Genomic DNA, 20,225 nt, shown 5'->3' on the forward strand with positions numbered 1-20,225 from the left:
ACATTTCTTCACCATTCTGCTGTTTGCTGCAAACTACAACTAAATCTTTTGACCATGTCTGCAAGCTTTTATGCATTATCTTGCTGCGACATAATGGCTGATTAGATATTTACAACTGTGGCCACTGAATGTGTACTTAAACGCATAGTGAATATTGTTCTCTTCTCAGTGAGTTTGAAATATAAATATAAATTCTGCCCTTGCACCTTCCTAGGGTAATTGATGGACGTAACCTGATGGGGCTACTGAGGGGCGAGGTGCAGAGGTCAGAGCATGAGTTTCTATTTCATTACTGCGGAAGTGCTTTGCATGCAGTGCGATGGCATCCAAAAGACAGTAAGTGTTCACCGCCTGACATGTCTTCATACTCTGTAGGTGTGAATCTCAGTATATCTACAGGTATGTGTGACTTCACTGAGGCCACATCTGGCTGACTGAGCAGTTCGGCCTTCCAGAGGTAGAGGACTGAACGTTGAAGCTCCTAGGCCAGCTTCTCTGGAGGTCGGAGGCCCCCGCTGCCTGCAAGTCTGTTGAGTCCGGATGAGGGATTGGAGATTGGAGGCCCAGTGTCTGTGAGTCCAGGCCAGGGATTGGAGATTAGAGGCCCAGTGTCTGTGAGTCTATGAGTCCAGCCCAGGGATTGGAGATTGGAGGCCCAGAGTCTATGAGTCCAGGCCAGGGATTGGACATTGGAGGCCCAGTGTCTGTGAGTCTATGAGTCCAGCCCAGGGATTGGAGATTGGAGGCCCAGAGTCTATGAGTCCAGGCCAGGGATTGGAGATTGGAGGCCCAGAGTCTATGAGTCCAGGCCAGGGATTGGACATTGGAGGCCCAGTGTCTGTGAGTCCAGGCCACAGATTGGAGATTGGAGGCCTAGTGTCTGTGAGTCCAGGCCAGGGATTGGAGATTGGAGGCCCGCTGCCTGCCAATCTCTGAGTCCAGATGAGGAATTGGAGATTAGAGGCCCAGTGTCTGTGAGTTTATGAGTCCAGGCCAGGGACTGGAGGTTGGAGCCCTGATCTCTGAGAGTCTGGGCCATATATTGGAGGTTGAAGATCTGATATCTGAAAGTTCTGTGCTAAGGACTGGAGGCCCAACGTGAGTCTGAGAGTCAGAGCCAAGGACTGGAGGCCCAGGAGCAGCCTGTCCTGAGGTAGAAGGTCTGTCTATGTATGTTAATGGGCAGAGGAAGGTGAGAAAGGGGATTGTGGTGCCGTTGTTGTCTCATTTTGCTGTTATTGTTTTTGTTGCTGCTGCTTATATTGCTATGTTAGCGCCAGAATGTATAGTGACACTTACAGGCTGCCCACATCCCCACACTTCCTCAGGTTGTGTTGGATGTTAACACAAACGGCACATTTCACTGTATGTTTCGATGTACATTGTAATAAATAAATGAATCCAATCTGATGTGGTAAAATCAAAGGAGACTCACAGACTCACATCACCAGCTCGATGATGTTTTCTTTCTTGAAGGTCCAGTTTTAAGCTTAATTAATGGAGGCATGGTTAAGACAGGATTCCTTCAGGTTGCTTTTGCCAGGTGGTAGTGGGGATCAGTTCCCACTACTTATTAAGTGCTCCCAATGGCGTGTGTCTCAAATAGGCTCTCACAACCAAGTCCTTGGCCTTCACATGTAGTTTAGCCACTAAGCCTGGTGGAACCATTCCACTGACAGGAGAAGGAGCAAAGATGGGTTACTGGCGCCTTAAAACCAGTTGCTTCAGGCAGAAGGGGCTCATCAGCTGCGGTCGGCAGCTCACCTAAGAAAAGGAAAACTCTGATCTCAAATCTCCGCTGCCTTGCGGCTATACCCATTTGTACGCAAGGGGTTCAGGGGCAAATTCCAAGAAAAAATCCAGAGGTGGGGTCCCTAGGGCAGTCCTACGTTGAGTTCAATGCTGACTGGCAATTTCTGCGGCGCTGTTGGTGCTAAACTGTATCAGAGTCTGAGCTGCACCAGGACCACAGCCCTCCATATCACTCCCATCCATGTAGCTATCCAAATTTCTCTAAGATGTTGAAATTCAACCCGCATCCACCATTTCTGCTAGCAGCTCGTTCTGTGCTCTCGCCACCGTCTGAGTGAAGAAGCTCCCCCTCATGTTCCCCTTAAACGTTTCACCTTTCACCCTTAACCCATGAAAAGCTTCGGTCATGCATGGAAATTAAAATCCTTTTGTCAGCTGCGTGATGTAACCTTGCTGCATTTTCAAGAATTTATTTCCTTCCTTCACCATTTCTTTTTCCTCCCTTTCAGCTGACTCTGTGTGGAAGGCTCACTTGTTTACACCCAGATCTGAAGATAAAAACTGCTACAAAACTGAAGCAGGGGGCTGCCACGATGAGTCTGTCACCTACCATGACCCACCTTTGCTCTTTGACCTCTTAAAAGACCCCTCGGAGGCAAACCCATTGTCGCCTGCCATGGAGCCTCTTTTCCATAACATCCAGGACCAAATCCGATTGGGTGTGGAAAAACATCGGAAGACCTTGTCTCCAGTGCCTCTTCAGCTCTCTTGGAGTAATATTCTCTGGAAGCCCTGGCTTCAGCCTTGTTGTGGTACATTTCCACTCTGTGGCTGCAGCGAAGATCCCACTGAACCCGGTAAAACACTGAAACCTGGCAAATAATTCTGATAGATAGATAGATAGATAGATAGATAGATAGATAGATGATAGATAGATAGATAGATACTTTATTCATCCCCATGGGGAAATTCAACTTTTTTCCAATGTCCCATACACTTGTTGTAGCAAAACTAATTACATACAATACTTAACTCAGTAAAAAAAAATATGATATGCATCTAAATCACCATCTCAAAAAGCATTAATAATAGCTTTTAAAAAGTTCTTAAGTCCTGGCGGTAGAATTGTAAAGCCTAATGGCATTGGGGAGTATTGACCTCTTCATCCTGTCTGAGGAGCATTGCATCGATAGTAACCTGTCGCTGAAACTGCTTCTCTGTCTCTGGATGGTGCTATGTAGAGGATGTTCAGAGTTATCCATAATTGACCGTAGCCTACTCAGCGCCCTTCGCTCAGCTACCGATGTTAAACTCTCCAGTACTTTGCCCACGACAGAGCCCGCCTTCCTTACCAGCTTATTAAGACATGAGGCGTCCCTCTTCTTAATGCTTCCTCCCCAACACGCCACCACAAAGAAGAGGGCGCTCTCCACAACTGACCTATAGAACATCTTCAGCATCTCACTACAGACATTGAATGACGCTTCATTACTAAATTATTGACATTCCATGATTCCGCTTGGGAATAAAAAGCAGGAGTGAAATCTGACCATAAGACCGTAAGATATGGGAGCAGAATTAGGCCATTTGACCCATCAAGTCTGCTCCGCCATTTCATCATGGCTGATCCAATTTTTTTCCCTTGGCCCCAATCTCCCGTCTTCTCCCCTTGTCCCTTCATGCCCTAAACAACCAAGAATCTATCAACCTCTGAACATCCGTAGGGATGTTTGAATGGGAATTAGAACAATTTTATTATTGGTGTGTGTACTGAGATATTATTTCCCTCGGGATCAATAAAGTATGTCTGTCTGTCTGTCTGAAACACTTAGGATAGCATGCCATTCATACAGATCATTTCAAAACATAACTACATCAAGATAGTGCGAGGGAAAAGGTACAACATCATGTTGCATTTAGTGTTACAGTTACGGAGAAAGTGTAGAGCAGGTGGACAGTAAGGTGCGGGGCTGTGATGATATAAATTGTGCGGACACTATTTCATTCTGAATGTATAAGAGGTCCATTCAAGAGTGTTATAACAGCGAGGTAGAAGCTGTTCTTGAGCCTGCTGGTGTGCTTTTTCAAGCTTTTGTATATTCTGGAGGGGGGAGGAGGGAGAATTTTCTGAGTGGTAGGTGCCTTTGATTATGCTGCTTTGTTAGAGGCAGCAAGAAATGGATTTTATTTTATTTATTTATTGAGATAGAACAGAGAACAGGCCCTTCTGGGCCTCCAAGCTACGTCCCAGAGCAATCCACCAATTTAACCCCAACCTAATCACAGGACAATTTACAATGGCCAATTATCCAGTACATCTTTGGATTGTGATAGGAAACTGGAAGGCCCGGAGGAAACCCACATTGCCACGGGGAGAGTGTACAAACCCCTTACAGGCAGCGTTGGGAATTTGAACCCAGGTCACTAATATTGTAAAAACCTTGTGCTAACCACTACGCTATCATGCCGCCCCATTTTGTCAGGCTCCTATCTTCATCTGCTGGGGCTTTAATCTTCGTAGTGTGCCTTCCTGACCCTCTCCATCTTTCTAACTCTGTGTTTCCCAACACTTTTTAGCCCAATGCTCCCCACCCCCGCAAAGAACCTTCATATTTGCCAAAGCCCTACTTAGGCATAATACACTTTCTGGCACCCCCATGGTGTAAAAACATATCTACCATATGCTAACATGATAAAAATGATTCTGCTTTAAATACTTATTTGTCATTAAACCTCGCTGAAACGGTATCTGTGTACTGTACAGCAGCTTCGATATCAATGTGATCTTTGAGCTTGATGGTTTTTAGCAAGAGTTAAAGTTCAAGTTGGGACACAAAAGCCTTAGGCCCCCACATGTTTTTGTGAGTGTGTGGTTCACTGCACTGAAGCCTCTTTCAACAAGGGAGGAGGATGGAAATGTAATGAAAAGCAGTTTGGCTCTTCTCCAAAGACATGGAAACTTTGAATGACAGCGTAGCCACATACCACAGAAGCTGACATTTTTGAAAAGCATTTTTATATTTCATCACTCTGAATTTCTTCTTGCGAGCTCTCTCCCTGTTCTTCCACCTTGAAAATAAATGGGTTAATTAATTACCCAGTCAGGAATTTCCTGATCGTTCAAATCCTTGAATCAATTCTGAAAATCCTTCTTTAGTGACTGCAGGTGTAAGCAGTACTCTTGCAAATCACCAGCTGTGAAAGAGAGTGTCATACTTTCCATGCAGGGAAACCATAAGAACATTCTGCTCCCAATGTTTTGCTTGTCCATTTCCAATATTCCGATAAAGGTGGACACTGCAATTTTTACCTGGATTAAATTAAAATGCTCACCCTGCAGTTTCATATTTAGAATGTTCATTTTGTTATACAGATTGGCTAAGTATGCCAATTCTTGGCAAATGACTCGAGTGTGCAATGCTTTTCAAATGTTTCTTTCATCCTTGGGAATTGAGTAATACCATAAGTAGCCTTTTCAGGGTATCTTTTACGCAGGTGTTCCTGCAACCTTGTTGGGGGGGGGGGGGGGTGGTTTCGTGGCTTCATTAGACAGTGCAATGTAACAAATAAGGCATCACTGATTTGATGGGAATAGAATAAAACCATACTCCTAGTATGTAACATTGTATTGACACACTTTGTTTCTTAATAGGATTAGAATTCAAAGCTTCATCACATTCAGACTCATTGAGATTGCACTATATGTACTTATCCATCATTAACGGGGCTAAATTAAAACAAAAAATTAATACAAACTGGAAATGCCTATCGGATGATGATGATAGCAGCGTGTTGACACGGTCAGTCAGGTCTCGTGCCTCAAGTTAGGGTGCCACTTAACCCCCCCCAAAGAACCTTGAATGCCCCCTGATGACTTCTATTATCCCTAACACCCTTTTAGGACACCTAACAGCCCCCTTGAGGGGGACAGCACTGCCCCCGTGGGGAATTACTGCTCTAACTCTTTCTCGCTCCTTTACAATGCCTCATTCCTCTTTGTCCCCTACTGTCATGATGAAGCCACTCACAATCTGGAAAAGCAACACCTCATATTCCGTCTGGAAAGCCACCAGCCTAATGGCAGAAACATCAATTTCTTTGACTTTCAGTAATTTTTCTCTCTCCTTCCGCTTTCCGATTCTTCCATTCCCCATTCTGGCTGCCTGTTTTTCTTGTCTCCTCACCTGCTTATCACCTCCCATGATGCTTCTCTTCCTTCCCTTTCCCCCATGTTCCACTCTCCTCTCCTATCAGATTCCTCCTTCGGCCCTTGGCCTTTCCACATATCACCTCCCAGCTTCTTTCTTCATTCCCCCTTCCCCCTTCTAGTCCTTTCTGTCCTCCCACCTTCTTGTTCTGGCTTCTTTCTCCTTCCTTTCCAGCCCTGATGAAAGGTCTCAACTGAAATGTCGACTGTTTATTCATTTTCATAGATGCTGCCTGTCCTGCTGAGTTCCATCAGAATTTGTGTGTGATGCTCCGGATTTCCCAGCTCTGCAGAATCTCTTGTCTTTGTGCATGTGTTCCTCTTTATCCAGGCCTGTTTGTTTGCCCTAAAACATTTAATGTGGACATGACGGTAGCGCAGTAGTTAGCGCAAGTTCAGAGTGCAATACTAGTGCTTTCTGCAAGAAGTTTGTTGGATCTCCCCGTGACCATATGGGTTTCCTCCCGGTGCTCCAGTTTTCCCCCCACATTCCAAAGAGTGTTATTAGGTTAATTTTAAATTATCATGTGATTAGACTTGGGTTAAATGGGCTTGTTGTGCCAGTAGGGCCTGATCCATGCTGTATCTCTAAATAAAAAAAAATTCTTGTTCCACTAATGTCTTGGACCCTTTGCTGCATTAAAGGTGCTACAGAGGTGAAACCTTTTAGACCACAAGACCATTAGATATAGGAGCAGAATTGGGCCATTTGGCCCATCATCTGCTCTGCCATTTCATATTGGTTGACCCAGTTTTCCCCTTAGCCTCAATCTCCTGCCTTGTCTTCATATCCCTTCATGCCCTGGCCAACCAAGAATCTATCAACCTCTGCCGCAAATATATATATAAAGACTTGGCCTCCACAGCTGCCTGTGGCAAAGAATTCCACAGATTCACCACTCTCTGTCTACAGAAGTTCCTCCTCATCTCCGTTCTAAAAGCACACACCACTATTCTGAGGCTGTACGCTCTGGTCTTGGACTCTCCCACCATATGAAATATCCTCTCCATATTCACTCTGTCAAGGCCTTTCACCATTCCATAGGTTTTTACGAGGTCACCCCTTGTTCTTCTGAATTCTAGTGAATACAGGCCCAGAACTATCAAACACTCTTCATATGACAAGCCATTTAATCCTGGAATCATTTTTGTGAACCTCCTGTGAAGCCTTTCTAGTTTCAGCACATTCTTTCTAAGAGAACAGGCCCAAAACAATTTACAGTACTCCAAGTGAGGCCTCACCCATGCTCGATAAAGTCTCAATACTACATCCTTACTTTTATATTCTAGTCCTCTTGAAACAAATGCAAACATTTCATTTGCCTTCCTTACCACAGACTCAACCTACGAATTAACCTTTAGGATATCCTGCACGAGGTTTCCCAAGACAATTTGCATCTCAGATTGTGTTGTATTTTCTCTCCATTTAGAAAATAGTCAACCTCTTTCATTTCTTCTACCTAAGTGCATGACCATACACTTACTGACACTGTCTTACATCTGCCATTTCTTTCCCCATTCTCCTAATTGGTCTAACTCCTTTTGTAGCATATCTACCTCCTCAGAACTACCTAACCCTCCACCTATCTTCATATCATCTGCAAACTTTGCAACAAAGCCATCACTTCCATCATCTAACACACACAAAATGCTGGTGGAACACAGCAGGCCAGGCAGCATCTATAGGAGAAGCATTGTCGACGTTTCGGGCCGAGACCCTTCATCAGGACTCGAAGACGAAGGGTCTCGGCCTGAAACGTTGACAGTGCTTCTCCTTATAGATGTTGCCTGGCCTGCTGCGTTCCACCAGCATTTTGTGTGTGTTGCTTGAATTTCCAGCATCTGCAGATTTCTCCGTGTTTGCTTTTGAACTTCCATCATATAAATCAGACATCAGTCCCAACCCAGACTCCTGTGGAACACCAGTAATCACCAACAGCCAGCCATAAAAAGCTCCCTTTATTCCTGCCAACACAGATGCCTTGTGCAGGAAGGCATAGAGTCGACTGTACTTCCTAAGAAGGTTGGCGTCATTCAATGTCTGTAGTGAGATGCTGAAGATGTTCTATAGGTCAGTTGTGGAGAGCGCCCTCTTCTTTGTGGTGGCGTGTTGGGGAGGAAGCATTAAGAAGAGGGACGCCTCACGTCTTAATAAGCTGGTAAGGAAGGCAGGCTCTGTCGTGGGCAAAGTACTGGAGAGTTTAACATCGGTAGCTGAGCGAAGGGCGCTGAGTAGGCTACGGTCAATTATGGATAACTCTGAACATCCTCTACATAGCACCATCCAGAGACAGAGAAGCAGTTTCAGCGACAGGTTACTATCGATGTAATGCTCCTCAGACAGGATGAAGAGGTCAATACTCCCCAATGCCATTAGGCTTTACAATTCTACCGCCAGGACTTAAGAACTTTTTAAAAGCTATTATTAATGCTTTTTGAGATGGTGATTTAGATGCATATCATTTTTTTTTTACTGAGTTAAGTATTGTATGTAATTAGTTCTGCTACAACAAGTGTATGGGACATTGGAAAAAAAAGTTGAATTTCCCCATGGGGATGAATAAAGTATCTATCTATCTATCTATCAATCAACCACTGCTGTAATACCATGGGCTCATAGCAGCCTCATGTGTGGCACCTTGTCAAAAGCCTTCTGAAAATCCAAGTACAGAACCTCAAGCAATTCTCCTTTGTCTATCCGGCTTGCTATTTCGTCAAAGAATTCCAACAGATTTGTTAGGCAAGATATTCCTTTGAGGAAGCCATACAGACTATGGCCTGTTTTATTATATGTCTCCGAATACCCTGAGATCTCATCCTTAATAATCGACTCCAATGCCTTCCCAACCACTGAGGTCAGATCAACTGGCCTATAGTTTCCTTTCTTCTGCCTCTCTCAATTCTTGAAGAGTGGAGTGACATTTGCAATTATTCGGTCTGCCGGAACTATTCCAGAATCTAGTGATTATTTAAAGATCATTACTAATGCCTCCACAATCTCTTCAGCCACCTTTTTCTGAACTCTGTGGTTAACACCATCTGGTCCAGGTGACTTATCTACCTTCAGACCTTTCAGTTTCCCAAGACCCTTCTCTCTAGTTATGGTAGCTTCACAGACTTCATGACCCCTGACACCTGGAACCTCCACAATACTGCTGGTGTCTGCCACAGTGAAGACTGATGCAAAATACTTATTCAGTTCATCTGCTATTTCTTTTCCAGTTGTCTGATACTCACCTCTCTTTTACTCTTTATGTATCTGAAGAAACCTTTGGTATCCTCTTTTTTATTATTGGCTAGCTTACTTTCGTATTCCATCTTGACCTTCTTAATGATTTTATGTTGCCTTCTGTTGATTTTGAAAAGCTTTCCAATCCTTTAACTTCCCACTAATTTTTGTTCTGTTATATGCTCTCTCTTTGGCTTTATGTTGCCTTTGACTTGTTAGCCACGTTTGTGTCATCTTGCCTATAGAATACTACTTTCTTTTTGAAATGTATATATCCTGTGTCTTCTGAATTGCTTCCAGAAATTCCAGCCATTGCTGATCTGCTGTCATCCCTGTCAGTGTTCTTTTCCAATCAATTCTGGCCAACAGCAGCTGAAGATCACAAGCACACAAGCAGTGACCATTTAATTAAGGACAAGAGCTACCTAATAAATTGGCAACTGAGAGTACCAGGCAACACATACAAAATGCTGGAAGAGCTCAGCAGGCCAGGCAGCATCTATGGAAAAGAGTAAACAGTTGACGTTTCAGGTGAGACCTTTCATCTGGTTCTGATGAAGGATCTGGTCCCAAAATGTGAACTGTTTTCCTCTTTTCCAAAGATGATGTCTGGCCTGCCGAGTTCCTCCAGCATTTTGTGCGTATTGCTTTAGATTTCCAGCATCTGCAGATTTTCTCTTGTTTATGAGTCTGACCTGAATTTCACTGTCTGTATGAATGGCAGAAACAGAATAAAGCCTTCTGAATGGACGGAATATTGTACAGGGCTTTGTGAAAGGAACAGCTCAATGTGACTGACACATTTGCTTTACTAGTTTAATGGGCTAAGTTGTCTTCAGGCTTAAGTTCAAAGTCAATTTATTATCAAAGTACATATAAATCACCATATATAGTGCCTATAAAAGTATTTACCCCTCCCCCCCTTGGAAGTTCTTCTGTTTTATTGTTTTACAACACTGAATCACATTGGCTTTAATGTATTTTACATGCTGATCAACAGAAATAGACCTTTTTGTGTCAAAGTGAAAATAGAAAATAGATCTCTACAAAGTGATCTCAATTAATTACAAATAAAAAACACAAAATAATTGATTGCAAAAATATTCACCGCCTTTAATATGACACACCAAATCATGGTGTAGCCAATTGGTTTCAGATGTCACATAATTAGTTAAATGGAGATCACTTGTGTGCAGTCAAGGTGTTTCGATTGATTGTAGTAAAAATACACCTGTATCTGGAAGGTCCAACTGCTGGTGAGACAGTATCCCGGCAAAAACTACACCATGAAGCAGGACTGGATTAAGCTAGTGCGGAGCCTGTAGCATATGTTATAAAGGGGCCCTAAATTTTAAAAAATGTGCATAGGTATTAAAACATAAATTATTCACTTGCATAGTAAAATAATGCATTTTTTTCATTTGCTATACAGCCAGATAATATGACAAATGTCTGACACTTCAGTAATAGTATTACTTGCATGTAGGTATCAATTTCAAATGTCAAAAATAACAAAACTACAATTTAAAAGTTAGATTTTCTAGATTTAGTATGAGCAAATTTGTTGATGATACTGGAAACGTCTATTTCACACAGAAGTTCATGTTCAATGCTCATTAGAGTGAGATTGTTCAATCCGTTTTGACCCATGGTGCTCCTTAGTTCATTTTTAATCCTTTTCAGTTTTGAAAATGAGTGTTCTCCACTACAGTTGGTAACCATGAGTGAGAATTAGATGCGCAAGGCATTTTCTACATTTGGAAAACATGACTCCAAAGAATTGTCAGTTATCAAACGGTACAGCTTTAACTCTACAAGCTCTTGTTTGGCGCCAATATGGGAAGCAAGATCAGTTTTCAGCAGTTCAGTAAACTGCACAAATTCTTCATTAAGACTTTCTTCCAGATCTTCCGGATATGATTTAATAAGATTTGATTACCTCTTTACGATCTCTTCAGGCGTAAACGACTGTAACTGATGAAGGAATCCAAAAAACACCATACAGCTTCAGATAAGCTTTCTGCCTTTTTGACTGGGCAGAAAGCAAGCTGTCAATAATGGCAAAAAATGTTTGGCTTTTGAACTTCTAAGAAGGCGTTTGAGATTCAACAAGTGGACCAAGAGTGCTGGTACCACTGAAATCATCATACGCACAATTTTGCTTGTGTTTTCTTTGAGTTTGCTGTTGATAATCTTCGCATGTAGTCAGATCCTTGGCTTTTTGCTCAATGTCTGAAAATGTAGACCGCATAGCTTGAAAATATCCATGCAAGGAATCATAGAGTGCACAAGCTGTGTTTAAGTCTTGGCCAGAAGATTGCAAAGAAGCACTGGTCATTTGAAAACGCTGTAATACTTGATCTCACAATATGACCATTATTCCTGTTTCCAACTTCACCATGGTTGAAAGTAGTCCATGAGCCTGTTGTCGACACTCTGCCTTCTGATCATTGTTATTTGAAATGTCATCCAAGACTTGTTTTATTGCAGAGAAGCTGTGTAAAAGTTGCATCTGCATGAGCTGCCCACCTGGTATCTGACATTCTTTTCACAATGGGCAAATGAGCACCACCATCAGATAATGCAGCAGAAAGGAGATCCCACTGATAAGTAGAAGCAGAAAAAAATGTGTGCAGGCTTTCTACAAATTGAAAGAAAATTTATGCTTCTTGACAACATTCAGCAGCACATTTTCCAACCAAATTTAGTGAATGTGCAAAACATGGAATGTAATCCGCAAACTCATTCAGCTCTTTAATTCATGCTTGTAAGCCTCTATACTTGCCACTCATGTTGCTGGCATTGTCATAACTTTGACCATGGCAGTCTTTTATATCAATGTCATTTTCCTTTAATAAGTCAAGAAAACTTTGAGCGAGCTGTTCAGCACTATGACCTTCCATATCCAAAAACTTCACAAATCTTTGAACTGCTCCAAACGGCAAAACATCGCGCACAGTCAAAGTCAGCTGGTCCACGTGAGATATATCTGGAGTAGAATCCAATGAAACAGAATAATACTTGTATTTCTTCACTTCACCAATAATGTGATCCAGTATGCTGGATCCAATCAGATTGATGAGTTCCTCACATGTTGTTTCAGTTAGGTATGATTTATGCTCCCTTCCTTGGTGCGCATGAACATTTATATGTTCTGCCAGAAAAGGGTCAAACTAGGCCAGTAATTCTAACAACCCCAAGTAATTTCCATTTTGAGGAGAGCCAACAGTTTCATCATTACCATGAAATGAAAGGCCTCGTTCTGCTAAAAGCCTTACAATAGACAATAGACAGTAGGTGCAGGAGTAGGCCATTCGGCCTTTCTAGCCAGCACCGCCATTCACTGTGATCATGACTGATCATACACAATCAGTACCCCGTTCCTGCCCTCTCCCCACATCCCTTGACCCCGCTATCTATAAGAGCTCTAACTAACTCTCTCTTGAAAGCATCCAGAGACTTGGCCTCCACTGCCTTCTGGGGCAGAGCATTCCACATATCCACCGCTCTCTGGGTGAAAAAGTTTTTCCGCATCTCTGTTCTAAATGGCCTACCCCTTATTCTTAAACTGTAGCCTCTAGTTCTGGACTCACCCATCAGCAGGAACATGCTTCCTGCCTCCAGCGTGTCCAATCCCTTAATAATCTTATATGTTTCAATCAGATCCCCTCTCATCCTTCTAAACAACTTCAATTATTCACTCCAGACGTGTGCACCAATACTTTTGCTCAGTCTCCATTTCTTTCACAAGGTGGAAATCGACACGTTTAGCTTTGTTTTTGCGCATCGACAGTGAAATTAAAGCTTGTCTATGTGAGGAACTTTCTTCATGTCGACATAATAGATTGCTTGCATTTTTCCAGTCACTAAACCCCTCTTCACTAAACTTTGATGAACATCCTGAAGTCATAACCTTGCATGGGAAACGGAATAGGCTTCCTTTGCTTTCTGAATAGCATAACCAATTTTTTCAATGTTGTTTGTCTGTAGGTTTATGAACAAATGTGAAATAAGACTTCTGACAGTGCCGAGGTTTCTTTTCATTGTCATACAATCACATTGATGAAGAGAAGTCACTCTCAGCATGTTGACGTTCATCACTTCCCTTGGCTATTCAATATTCACGGTCACAATCATCTAGATTGTTTGGCCATTCACCAATATCATTTGAGTACTTGTTCCTTTCACTTGTTCTTTCGCATTCAATGGATGCTGGCTGTTGCTGAATTATGCCTTCTGCCGCACTAGTACTAGTTGTTCCTATATTTCCAGCTTCAGCCGTTGTAGCACCACCACCATCTCCATGAACGTCAAAATATTTTGTCAACTTACGTGTTTTTGATATCACAAGTTAGTCTCTTCTTTCTTTTTCTTCCTTCGCTTTACCTTTTGCACTTCCAGAAGCAAAATCTCTGGCTCTATTGCTCATTGCTATCTACATGAAAACAACAGTGTTGCCAGATCGTTGTCGTCGTGGCGTGGATGAAATCACAGAGCGTTGTGTTATCGGTAGGTACAAGGCAGTTTCTTTATTCGACACAACAAGGTTGCAGCAGGCAGAGACCCCTGGCAGAACAGGTTTAACTGCCTTGCGATTGAGGCTCGATAGTTATCTGCTAAAGACATAGTTCATAGTTACAAGTATAGACAATCCTTTGTAGTTTTCACATCGTTTGATTAAATTCATTCTACCAGCGCCAGTATGCCTAAGCTGGCATTCATGACCTTTAGGAATGCAAGTGAAAATTCATAATACATAATTTGGTATGTTACGTGCTAACACAGAGGACAATTCATATTCAAAAAGCATAGATATGCTGTCTTTGCCACTACCTGTACATGTAGCATTCTTGTCTCAGAGGTGCCAGAGATGCATTGTTACAAATGAAACTGGGTTCACAGCTTTTAGGAAACGCATTGTTATGAACTCAGTCCACAGTACTTCGTCAAAGAACAGAAGAATGATGGCTGAAATTATTTATTTGAATATAAATGAATCGTCTACCCAAAACTCACTCTAACTGTCGTGAGAGTACAGTGAGAATGCCGATTTCACCAGACTGCAGCTTGCAAGCATTTAGTGTGGGCAGGGCACTCAAAAATACGGGGCCCGTAGCATATGCTACTTTTGCTACTGGGTTAATCAGGCCCTGCTATGAAGGCAAAAGAACAATTCGAGGGACTTCATCGAAAGGTTATTGAAAAGCACCAGTCAGGAGATGGGTACAAGAAAATTTCCAAGTCACTGAATATCCCTTGGAGTACAGTTAAGTCAATTATCAAGAAATGGAAAGAATAAGGCATAGCTGTAAATCTTGTATTTCTTCACTTCACCAATAATGTGAAGGGGTCACAGGGGTCAAGTGAGAGAGGCCACTAAGAGACCCATGACAACGGTGGAGAAGTTACAAGCTTCAGTGGCTGAGATGGGAGAGACTGTGTGTGGTGAACTACATATACCTGTCTGGACTGCTCCTGTGGCTCCTCCCACAGACCCCTGCTGACTGCTTCTGTGGCTCTTCCCACAGACCCCTGTATAAAGGCGATTGAGGCCTGAGCCCGGCCTCATTCTCCAGGATGTAGTGTTGTTCATTCTTCCAGTCAATAAAAGCCGATATCTCGATTCTTATGTCTCAGAGTGAGTTATTGATGGTGCATCACTGTGTATACAACAACTGTTGCCCGGGTGCTTCACCAGTTGCAGCTTTATGGGAGAGTGGCAAAGAGAAGGCCACTGTTGGTAAAAAAAAAACCTGCATGAAATCTCGGTTAGGTTTTGTCAGAAGGCTTGTGGTAGCTCTCAAGTCAGCTGGAAGAAGGTTCTGATGAAAGCAGAATTGAGCTTCTTGGCCATCAGACTGAACATTATGTTTGGCTTAAACCAAACACCACGCATCATCAAAGATACACTATTCCTACCGTGAATCATGTCGGTGGCAGTTTCATACTGTGGAGATGTTTCAGTGCAGCAAGTCCTGGAAGGCTTGTGAGGGTAAAGGATAAAATGAATGCAGCAAATTACAGAAATCCTGGAGGAAATCCTGATATAGTCTGCAAGAGAACTGCAACTTGGGAGAAGATCTGTTTTCCAGTAAGACAATGATCCCAAGCATAAAGCCAAAGCTACATAGGAGTGGTTTAAAAACAACAAAGTTAATGGCCTGGAGTGGCCAAGTCAAGAGTCCAGACCTCAATGCAATTGAGAATTTGTGGCTAGTCTTGAAAAGAGCTGTTCACTCACAATCTCCATGCAATCTGCCAGAACTTGAACAATTTTGTAAAGAAGAATGCGGAAAAATTATAGTGTCCAGATATACAAAGCTGATAGAGCTGACACAGACTCAAGGCTGTAATTGCTGCCAAAAGTGCTTCTACTAAATACTGACTTGAAGGGGGTGAGTAATTATGCTAGCAATTATTTTGTGCTTGGTAACTGTAATAAATGTTGACTGATTTCTAGAAAATAGTTTTCACATTGATCTGAAAGATTCTTTCAAAAAAGCCAAATTAAATCCACTGTGGTTCAATGTTGTAAAACAATAAAACATGAATACTTCTGGGGGGGGGGGGGCGCGATGGATACTTTTTATGGGCACTGTTCAACCCTGAGATTCATTTTCTTGCAGGCATTCAGAGTAGAACAATGAAATACAATAGAATCAATGAAAAATTATGCACAAAGACTGAACACAACCAATGTGCAAAGGACAAACTACAAAAATAATATTAAAAAATAATAACTACTAAAATATGCCTTTTGATTTTGTGTTTTATTCTCTGGTTTTTGCTCATTATTTTTATTACTGTTCGTGGTTTTTTTGTGTGTGTAGGAGGAGGGGATGTTTGATTTTTTTTAGAATGGTTGGTTCCATGGTTATTCTTTGTTTCATGACTGAGGAAGACAAATTTCAGAGTTGTACGAAGGGTGATTGATAAGTTTGTGGCCTGAGGTAGACAGAGTCAATTTTAGAAAACCTAGCACATTTATTTTTCACCCTCCCCTCGTTTTGCCGCTATGTCCTCGTGGACCTCCTTGGGTGATAAGCCCTTGAGACTGCACGAAGGCCGATGTTGTCCTTTTTCTCAGACAGTGCTTACTTGCAATTTTCAATTATCTGAAACAGAAATACCACAGAAGTTATTAACTTCAAACTTTCTGCATTATCGCTCAAAGAGTTGAACTGCACGTGCATATAACGGTAGCTGTATAACTCATCTCCTTCTACCTTAGGCCACAAACTTATCAATCACCCATGCTGTGGACTACTTCTGGAGGTCCAAGATGCCAACTTCTACAAAGAAGGGACCTGTATGCTCCATGACCACTGGACTAAGTGTGTAAATGTAGGAGGGGACTATGTTGAAAAATAAATGTGCTAGGTTTTCTAAAATTGACTCCTTCTACCTTAGGCCACAAACTTATCAATCACCCTTCGCATGCTGCATACATTCTTTGTCAATAAATGTACTTTAAACGTTGAAATAAATAATTCTGAGAACATGAGTTGTAGAGTCCTTGAAAGTGAGTCCATGGGTTGTGGACCCAGTTCAGTGTTGAGTGAGTAAAGTTATCTGCACTGGTGTGTAGCCTCACTTTCATTTTGTTTTCTTATTTGTAGCTTGAGAAAGAAGAGAAGAAATTCTAATTTACTATTGATCAAGTTGTTTAATACACTGTGTTTGACCGCAATCTGACCAATAGTCTTGTCAAGTGATAAATTAGTAGTTCACTTCCTTACTTATTCGTTCGCAGAATTTGAGGAGAGTGGCAATGCTGCTGTTTAATTTCCATTCCTGAACTGGGAAGACAAACTCATTAATGGGTCTGGAGTCACATCGAGGTCACACTGGGTAACCGAACTTTCCTTCCCAGGAGAACATTAGTGAACCCAGGCGTCTATTGAAAATTTGTTGTTTTTGTGGCCATCGTTGTTGTTGCGAGCTTGGTACTCACAGCTGCATCTTTATCAGGTTGCTCTTATGCGTAATTAAATGGTCACTAAGTGTACGCTTGTGATCTGCTGCTATTACCCATTCACTTCAAGGTTCGACATGCTGTGTGTTCAGAGATGCTCTTTTGGACACCACTGTTGTAACACATTGTTACTTGAATTACTGTCACCTTCCTGTCCACTTCAACCGGTCTGACCATTCCCCTCTGACCTCTCATTAAGAAGGTATTTTTGCCCATGGAATTGCTGCTCACTGGATATTTTTCTCACAATTCTCTGTAAACTCTAAAGACTGTTGTGTGTGGAAATCCAGGAGATCAGCAGTTTCTGAGATACTCGATCCATCCCATTTGACACCAACAAGCATTCCAGGGTCAAAGTCACCTAGATCACATTTCTTCCCCATTCTGATATTCGGTCTGCACAACTGAGCCTCTTGACCATGTCTACATGCTTTTAAACATGGAGTTGTTTAGATATTTTCGTTAATGAGAAGATATACAGAGCTATCTAATAAAGTGGCTACTGAGTGTGTGTCTTTAAGAATACATTCAGCTTAAATTCTTCAGTTGCTATAATGGAGTCTGGACATAGCACAGGTTCACAGTTCATACATCTGGATGCTAGACTAGTAATTCAATCACAAGGTTACTATAACCCTACTTACAGGTTTATTCAATAATAATCACATGACTGTCAATAGTCTAGCTTAAACATACTTCTCTATGGGTTAGAATTTATAATTTCATGCTGACCTTAAAAATAAGAAGTCAAATTCCTGTTTCCATTATATTCTTTCTTACAAAGGTTAAGAGAGCAGATATTCAGGTGTAATAAGTGATGTCTACTCATACATCCTTCACCTACATTTATTGTGTTTAAAGTGAAATGGTAATGTAAGATCATCATCATTCTTAAGTGCCATGTTGTATGACGTGGGCGATCATGGTCTCTCCATGACCATGATTGTTCTTGGCAATTTTTTCTACAGAAATGCTTTGCCATTGTCACCTTCTGGGCAGTGTATTTACAAGATGGGTGACCCCAACCATTGTCAGTGCTCTTCACTGATTGTCTGCTTGGTGTTAGTGGTCGTATAACCAGGACTTGTGATATGTACCAGCTGCTCATATGACCATCCACCATCTGCTCCCATGGTGACATCCCATGGCTCTAATTGGAGTGGGGGGGAGGGACTAAGCAGGTGCTACACCTTTCCCAAGGGAGACCTGCGGGATAGTGGAGGGAAGGAGCGCCTTGCACCTCCTTTGGTAGATAGATAGATAGATAGATAGATACTTTATGCATCCCCATGGGGAAATTCAACTTTTTTTTCCAATGTCCCATACACTTGTTGTAGCAAAACTAATTACATACAATACTTAACTCAGTAAAAAATATGATATGCATCTAAATCACTATCTCAAAAAGCATTAATAATAGCTTTTAAAAAGTTCTTAAGTCCTGGCGGTTGAATTGTAAAGCCTAATGGCATTGGGGAGTATTGACCTCTTCATCCTGTCTGAGGAGCATTGCATCGATAGTAACCTGTCGCTGAAACTGCTTCTCTGTCTCTGGATTGTGCTATGTAGAGGATGTTCAGAGTTTTCCATAATTGACCGTAGCCTACTCAGCGCCCTTCGCTCAGCTACCGATGTTAAACTCTCCAGTACTTTGCCCACGACAGAGCCCGCCTTCCTTACCAGCTTATTAAGACGTGAGGCATCCCTCTTCTTAATGCTTCCTCCCCAACACGCCACCACAAAGAAGAGGGCGCTCTCCACAACTGACCTATAGAACATCTTCAGCATCTCACTACAGACATTGAATGACGCCAACCTTCTAAGTAAGTACAGTCGACTCTGTGCCTTCCTGCACAAGGCATCTGTGTTGGCAGTCCAGTCTAGCTTCTCGTCTAACTGTACTCCCAGATACTTGTAGGTCTTAACCTGCTCCACACATTCTCCATTAATGATCACTGGCTCCATATGTGGCCTAGATCTCCTAAAGTCCACCACCATCTCCTTGGTCTTGGTGATATTGAGACGCAGGTAGTTTGAGTTGCACCATATCACAAAGTCCTGTATCAGTTTCCTATACTCCTCCTCCTGTCCATTCCTGACACACCCCACTATGGCCGTGTCATCAGCGAACTTCTGCACATGGCAGGACTCCGAGTTATATTGGAAGTCTGATGTGTACAGGGTGAACAGGACCGGAGAGAGTACGGTTCCCTGCGGCGCTCCTGTGCTGCTGACCACCGTGTCAGACCTACAGTCTCCCAACTGCACATACTGAGGTCTATCTGTCAAGTAGTCCACTATCCAATCCACCATGTGAGAGTCTACTCCCATCTCCGTTAGTTTGTGCCTTAAGATCTTGGGCTGGATGGTGTTAAAGGCACTAGAGAAGTCAAGGAATGTAATCCTCACAGCACAACTGACCCCATCTAGGTGAGAGAGTGATTTGTGCAGCAAATACGTGATAGCATCCTCCACTCCCACCTTCTCCTTATACGCAAACTGAAGAGGATCCTGGGCATGCCTGGTTTGTGGCCTCAGATTCTGTATTATCAGCCGCTCCATGGTCTTCATCACGTGCGACGTCAAGGCAACAGGTCTGAAGTCATTCAACTCCTTTGGTTGTGGTTTCTTCGGTACCGGGACAATACAGGATGTTTTCCACTGTCTGGGTACTCTTCTCTGCTCCAGGCTCATGTTGAAGATACGCTGTAGTGGTTCTCCCAGCTCAGTCGCACAGGCCCTCAGTAATCGTGGGGAAACTCCATCCGGTCCAGCCGCCTTGCTGGTACAGATCTTCCTCAGTTGACCTTCCACCTGTGCAGCCGTAATCCTGGGCGTGGGCAAGGTCTCCTGTGAGTGGCTATTTTCCTGTGAGGGAAGTAAGCCTGGTGTGGATTTCTGCGGTGAGGATGAGATTGAGCTGTCATCCTGATACCTATCCTTCGCAAATACCTTGTGGTTATACTGTGAGTCTTGTCCTACTGACATCTTGACTGAGTGAGATTTAGTTGTAAGAACAATACTACACTGAACAGGCCATTCAGCCCACAATTTTGTGTTGA

The 20,225-nt window shown here is 42.6% G+C and overlaps 1 protein-coding gene across 3 annotated transcripts in view; it reads left to right on the top strand.

Annotated features, from left to right (window-relative positions):
- The window catches only part of LOC140727040 (arylsulfatase D-like), a 99,471-nt gene that overhangs the window by 43,372 nt on the left and 35,874 nt on the right, over nucleotides 1-20,225 (top strand). For 2 of the 3 annotated variants that reach the window (XM_073044228.1, XM_073044229.1), the window contains exon 9: nucleotides 215-336. In XM_073044228.1, the coding sequence (XP_072900329.1) occupies nucleotides 215-336 (122 nt within the window). Of the gene's footprint in view, nucleotides 1-214; nucleotides 337-2,261; nucleotides 2,968-20,225 lie in introns of those variants that run through there. The other variant, XM_073044227.1, reaches the window with a different exon arrangement.

This window comes from Hemitrygon akajei, chromosome 4, assembly GCF_048418815.1.
Source record: "Hemitrygon akajei chromosome 4, sHemAka1.3, whole genome shotgun sequence".
NCBI classification, from domain to species: Eukaryota; Metazoa; Chordata; class Chondrichthyes; order Myliobatiformes; family Dasyatidae; genus Hemitrygon; species Hemitrygon akajei.